Source organism: Cryptomeria japonica, chromosome 3, assembly GCF_030272615.1.
Source record: "Cryptomeria japonica chromosome 3, Sugi_1.0, whole genome shotgun sequence".
Taxonomy (NCBI): Eukaryota; Viridiplantae; Streptophyta; class Pinopsida; order Cupressales; family Cupressaceae; genus Cryptomeria; species Cryptomeria japonica.
In genome coordinates, this window is record NC_081407.1 from 291,629,125 (window position 1) to 291,636,507 (window position 7,383).

General features: G+C 34.5%; 1 protein-coding gene across 1 annotated transcript; it reads right to left on the minus strand.

The window, feature by feature from the left end:
- Nucleotides 1-4,192: 4,192 nt before the first annotated feature.
- On the minus strand, nucleotides 4,193-6,539 carry LOC131062699 (putative pentatricopeptide repeat-containing protein At1g53330). Its single transcript, XM_057996400.2, has one exon. The coding sequence runs from the start codon at nucleotides 6,326-6,328 to the stop codon at nucleotides 4,979-4,981; it is 1,350 nt and encodes a 449-aa protein (XP_057852383.2). The 5' UTR covers nucleotides 6,329-6,539; the 3' UTR covers nucleotides 4,193-4,978.
- Nucleotides 6,540-7,383: the final 844 nt, after the last annotated feature.

The window sequence follows — 7,383 nt, forward strand, 5'->3', positions numbered from 1 at the left end:
TCAACAAGTATTTGAAGGAGCTCGTGGAACACATCCCATGTGTCCCTAACACTCTATGCTAGCGATAATTTGTAAGCTAAAATTAGCAAGTGTACCTTCAAAACCATGTTAATTTGATATTTCACCAGCACCATTGATTAAGAAAGCTTTACCAACATGCCATCAACATTTGTAGTGTTGATGAATGACATCTTGTGACCCTCTACCAAATCCTCTATCATTGTCTACATAGAGGACATTATCATCTTCAACAAGGCTTCGAAGGATCTCATGGACCACATCTCAGGCATCCTCAAAACTTTATAAGCTAACATAACTTGCAAGCTTATTTTGGCAAGTGTGCCTTCAAAACTATGTGAATTCAATATCATAAATACATCATTGATCAAGTAGAAATCTAGGTAGATCCAAAGAAAATCAAGGTGATTTTAGAATGGTACATACAACATTGCCTTATTATATAAGTTTCTTAAACTTGTCGATTTCTATTGTACGTTTATTCTTGGATTATTGCTTGTCGCTTTGCCACTTAGTTTATGCATGTTAAGGCAACATACATTTGAACACATGCATAAAAACTTGCCTTCGAGGAGCTCAAGAAGTGCCTATGAGATTTCCTATCTTAGCAAAGCTTGATAATGCACACCAATTTGAGAATTGGACTAATAAATCTAATTATCCACTCAATACATTATTCACTTAGCATATGGGCATCCAACTACATATCATTCAAAAAAATTCAATGGCACAATTTAGTGCTACTCCACCTATGAAAAAGAACTATATGTCATTTTACAAGTTAAGAAATAACACCACTACATTCTAGGTAAGGAGATAATCATTTGTTTTTAGCATAAGCCACTTTCACTTCTCCACACAAAGCAATTTGGAGAATTTTCACCACATGAAATGGATGAACATACTTGCAACTATTATGTACAGTGGTCAAGCACAAGGAGGGGAAAGATGGTGAGACTACAAATTGCCTCAACCAGTCCTCATTACATATGCTCATCATAATGTTGGACTCATATAGACATTGGTGATTGGGAGAAACTTTGCACAAACCTGTGTCATACTTGTGCAAGGTAAAAATAATGTTAGGGATAGGTTTGTCTTTAAGCTTGAACATCCTTATGTTCTAGATGACACAAATTTTCAAAGACTCATTTAAGAGGTGCATTGTGCCAAAACAATTTGAGACACATTACCAAGACATAAGAAGTGTTATAAAAACACTTCTATTGGCATTACATGTGTATATACATTGAATGCCATATCAAGTCATGCATTCCCTTTCCATCACCAAGTCCACAAAAAGGAAATTGGGTGGACAAAACCTTGTCAATACCCCAAAGGCCCTTAGAATCTATTACCATGGATTTTATGAGTGGTTTCCCTATAACAAGCATTAAAATGACTCTACGTTTATTGTAAAGGATAGGTTTTCAAAGGTGGTCATCATGGTTTCTTTCCTCTTATTGGTCCAACATCAACTAAACATCCTTTGAACTTGGATCTTGAACACTTATGTACAATTGTGCAAGATGAGATCATAGAGAAAACCACAACACACCCTCACCAAGTTTTACATCACAAGTTGAAAGTGGCTAGGGAAAGGCAATACACATATTAAGCAAAGTGGTATATTATTTTAAGAAGTTTTGTGCTTAGTTTTCACAAGTCACCAAAGATGCAATGGGGACCATTACTTTGAATGACCAATGCATGACTACAAAAGCCTCAAGGAACCTTGTGTGCCTTTAACAACCTTTGGCATTAATATGTAGAACCTAACATCACTCAATGTTAATAAGAAAGCAAGCTTCAAAAGCATGCACACAAGGCACTACATTATTGCACACCACCATGCATGACTAAGCATATCTTTGTGCAACTCATACCAAACATTACACAATCAACACTCTTTCACACATGACATATTTAATGAATTTCTTTAACCACAAGGATGGAATTCCAACTACTAGGGAACCCAACTACTAAGCAATTGAAAAGTCAAGTGATTTAAGAACATTAACCATTTCATATTTTTCTCTTGCTTTGTAACATTATTATACATATATTTGTTCAATCCTTCACATTAGAGAACTAAGACAAATAATTGCATAATTTAGGCAAACCAATCTAATGTGATTGTCTCTTTCTAGTCATATGAATCTTTATCCACTATCTTTCTATTTGTAGCATCCTATGTATCATCTTTATTTCTATATATGAATGTAAGTAATACATTATTTCTAAAAGACTTTCATACAACCAATTTTGTACTAGATCGCTTCTTTCTTTTTGTTTTCCTATTAAAAATCTATAACCCTAATTATTAGTTTATCCCCCAAACCACTTGAGATCCCAGTCACATTAAACAAGTAAACAATAATTAAAAATATAAAATAAACTTTATAGTCAATTTGAAATCATCAATAATTTTGTTTTGCATCATTTCTTGTATGTGATGTGTTGATAGTGATGAGTAAGTAAATGTAATATAAAGATCCTTAAATAATATATTTTAATTTTTTTAATTGGAGAAGCTTTTATTATACTTTTTATTTGATACTTAGATTTTTATGATATTTGAGATAATTTCATATTTGATATTAGAGATGGTGTTGCACTTGATATTGTAGATTGTGAGATATTTGAGATGTAGAGATACTTGAAATTAGAGATGATTTTATGCCTTTCATTTTTATATGTTATTTGTGTTACATATTGAAAGAAATATTAATTTAGGAGTTCACTTTTTATGTGACAAATTGTTTGATATATATAATACAATAGTATAAAAGGTAGAGTATGTTTTTGAGTGTTTGTTTATCATAGTTTAAGATGTAACAATAAAATGGACCAAAAATTACAATTAGATGGTAGTTAATTTGTAGGCATTAAAATGGAAAATAAAATACAAGTTCTAAATTTAGTAAATTGTTATTCTAATTTTAAAGGGGAACATGCAGAAAGCGCAAAATCTATTTAACTGCAAACTCTTTAGACATTTCCAAAATATTATTACAATAGAAACAATTACGATTTCTATATCTTAATCTTTATGATATCACATTTCCACAATCAAATCCAGAACATATCTTACTCTCTTTTTTTAAAGATAAGCCTTTTTAACCAATCTTATGAATTAGAAGGGAGTTTTGAAAGAACCCTAAAACCTTGCATAATAAGAAAGACAACAACATGAAACTAGAACCAACAATGAAACAAACCTTAAAATCAAAAAGACCCCATCAAACAACAAAACTACAACAAAAAATCAGACATAACAACAATCAATAAGATTTGAATTCAAAACCTAACCAAAGAGCTTTTGAAGTGGAGTTAAAGCCTAACCCTTTTGGATCATCCTGCCAGAACCAAACCAATCTCAACCAAAGGACACATAATCACAGTTTCCGATTTTCTTTGTTACATACCTTAATCTATTATTTCATTTACGTCTTCTTCACACTTTTGCAAGATAGAAAAAAATATACAAACACATCATCCTAACACAATGCCTTTTTATATTTCAGAAATATTTAACTGTGACAAGTATTTCCAGTGGGACATCAAGCAAACAGAACAAGAAAGCTTCGTCTTTCTTACACATTTATCCGTTATATTTACAATCAAAAGCATCCAACATACATTCAATTCATCTCTAGCTAAGCTCACCTTTTATGTTCAAATTCGTAAGACCAACGTTGTAGAAAAATTGCTACTAGAAAGCAGTTGCAAATGCCAAAAGTTGACATGAACATAGCATTCAATATTTTATTGAAAACTTGATGAAATTCTAGGTTTAGTGCATTAATACAGGTTAATAAATCGAGACAAAACTTTACATTATACTACTCTGTGTGAAATGTTTAATATTTCGGGTCCATGACTAAAGTAACACTGCCGACAAGGGATTAATATGAGAATCATGAAACATGTGTAGATGGAATTACATGCTTAAAATTCTGTTTGATCGCTATCACTCTTCCATGCAGTAAAAACCCAAATTATGTGAAACTTAAAATAAGAGCATTAATGGTGCTTAATCTTAATTACGACGTGTACTTTCTTTTGTCCTTTTGAACTCTGAAATAATCATATATCTAGCAATACATTTTAGAAATAATCAGAGGCCATGGAGTTGAGATTGAGATTGCATGAGTAATAGAAATGTGTAATGTAAAGAGTGAAGAGGAATCATATCTATTTTTTAAGACTGAAGAAGATTTAGATAGCAGACAAGGAACAAAGGGAGGTTTTCTGTTGTCAGGTTTGGTTTATGAATTTTATGCTCTAGTGCAGTGTTATCAGAGATGGTAGCACATACAGTTTCCTCCCTATAGTAAAGATCCCCGGTGTACACTTAATTAGAATCCAGGCACACTCTTGTACATCATCAGAGCGATGACTAAAACACTTGGCACTTTTGGACATATTTTACTGCAAAATAAATGTCTCGACTCCTAAATAGAATCTTGTCATTATCAACATAACTTTCAAGTCTACCATGTAGGACCCTACTCACCTCCATAATGTTACCTTCTATTGAAGTAGATATGCAGTAGTACCTAATGGGCACAGGTTTTGAATAGGCTCCTAACCTTACACGGATAAACTAGAAGAATCCATTGACAATAAATGTGTTTCCTGTGGGGTTTTCATAAAATATTACCCTTGCCTTTTGCCCTTTGTTCAAGGATCTTTAATTTTAGGCAGTGACATAATGCTATGTTCTTTGCAGCAAAAACAACAATGTCACTTCTCCAATCGATTATCTTCTAGGGAAGTAAATATGCAATATAAGCTAACGAACACCATTTCTGATACAGCTGACGAACACCATTTCTGACACAATCTAAAACTCCATTGCAGTTGCGATGATGCCTCAAACAGAAACGATGCTTCCGCAACGGGCAAATGTAGATCGCAAAGAAAAACTAGAATTTCGGTTTGTCATGAATTCATTTCAGGAAATGCAGACTATATGATTCAAAAGTTCTGATGCCTTTTGCCTCTCTGTTTTACTACAAACATAAGGCATCAATGCATCCCAAGCTGAAAATTCAACAAGGCACTCCTTTGCCATATTCCTCAAAACTGATGAAGCCCAATCAATCTTTCCTTCCTTGCAGAGACCAGAAATAACTTCAGAAACGCTGACTCTTCGTGGGGTAAATCCCTTCGATACCATCGATTCCAAAAACATGGCAGCCTCCTTAAACCTCCCAGCCCCACAGAATCCATCAAGCATGGTTCTATAGGTAATCACAGTAGGCTCACAACCTCTTCTTGGCATGTCTTCAAAAAGATCATAGGCTTCTTTGATTTTCCCTTCTCTGCAGAGACCGCTTACAATTATATTACAGCTAACAATATCCTGCTTGCCAAAGATGCACTTCATCGCATCCAAAAACCCAAAAGCGCCTTCAAAATTGCCATCTTTGCACAAATAGGTTATGAAAGTATTATACGTAGCAACATGTAGTACACAACCATTATCATTCATCTCTTCCAACATCTTCCCCACCTCTTCAGAACGGCCCACCTTAAATAGACCGTTGATAAGAGTAGTGTAAGTTACAGTATCCGGTCTCACCCCCTTGTGCTCCATCTCCATCTTCAGCTTCAAGGCCTTATCCACCTTCCCGTCATTACAGAGTCCCCCCATCAAGGCCGTATATATATAAACATTCGGACACAATCCCTTCTTCTTGGTCATATCATAAAACAATTGAAAAGCCTGGTTTACATTCATGTTTTCGCACAAAGCATTTATGAGTGTACCATAAGTTACTAAATTTGGTTCAGGCATTTTGTCAAACAGTTCGCGTGCATCCTCTAAACGATTGGCATTACAGTGTGCTTTAATGAGAATATTATATGTGCATGTGTCTGGTGAAATAGGCATTGTTTTATACAGGGGTTGAAGCAGATCAAAACGCTTGGAATTAAGAAGAGCATTGAAAAGTGTATTGAAAGACCTGATTGAGGGCTTTGGGTATCCGAATTGAGGCATTTTGTCAAACAGTTCCATGGCTGCTTCGGGTTTTCTCGCTCTTCCATAAAGTTTGATGACACTGCACAGAAGGCCTTCTTTACATTTGAGGCCGTCTTCTTTTCGCATTTGATCTAAAACATTTTCTAATTCTTCAAACATTTTTGCACTTCCGAGCTTTTGAATGATGACATCGTAGGCAAAACCACTGATTTTTGACTTTCGATTATTGAAAATTTGCAGGGCTCGTATTGGTTTTTTTTCTTGGATTAGCATGTACGTCCATCCATCGTAGGCAGTTCTCGGTTTCCTGTTCGCCATGTTGAGAGTTCAATCCAGGAGAGCCCGGAAATATTTGGATGTTTGTATCATATGAGGGATAATACACCCACATTGTTTCAGAACTAATGGGTTACACCTTTGGGTTTGGAAAGGAGTTTCAAGCTTGGAAACACTTTGGGATATTAACGCCAAGGAACCTTCATAGATTTGCGTAGAGTGTCACTAATGGAAGGATAGGCTAAGCAATTAAATTTTTGGGATGTAGGGGAAAGGACCCACTAGTTGAGCGCGTTCCAATTTTTGTGATAGAAGTTGTTGATTTAATATCTTCATACTTGCTGATTTAATGTTCAACTTTTGTACAACATTGTACCAATAGTTGTATGATAAGTACCAATAATTGAATGAAATATACTATTTGTTGTGAAAAGTAACCAATCATGTGATGCCACATCAGTTGCACAAGTATTGAGGCCCTTTTGCACACCTATTGGTCTCACTTTTTGGGGGTTGTTTTGGACACCTTGGCAAAAAGCATGCTGATGTGGCATCATATTTGATGATGTAGCCCTGAAACCTTAGTTATAAGCAGGGAACTTGCCAAGTAAGCTGCTGTAAAAAAACAGAGTGATTTGAAATTTTCACATAAGATTTTGAGAAGAGCACAACTACTGGGTCCTTTCCCTATGTAATTTGATTTTGATTATTAAATTTGTGATTGTGAAGTTTTGCTGAGATGGAAAGGATTTGCATTCTATTATGTAGAGTTATTGTTCAATCTTGATCTCAAAAATTATGTAGTCTTGAATTTGAACTTGAGGTTTTGAATTTGAAAATTTTGAACACTAAAAATTTGTTTGCCTTCATGTACATGGAATTGTGTTGTATGCTTAAAATCACGAGTAGAGTCTATTATCTCGAGGTTAGTCACAATTAATCTTGATTATTATCAAACCATGACTAACCACTACATGGTGTTTGAGAATTTTGAAGACATGCTAGGTAGAATGCAAATGCCTAAAGTATCTATCCTTGTGACTATAAAAGTTGGTGCAATGCTTTATACAAGAATATGCAATGATTAAATAAGAGAT

Bases quoted from the DNA above. Each gene is read 5' to 3' on its own strand.
- LOC131062699 (XM_057996400.2), bottom strand. From the start codon at position 6,328: ATGGCGAACAGGAAACCGAGAACTGCCTACGATGGATGGACGTACATG.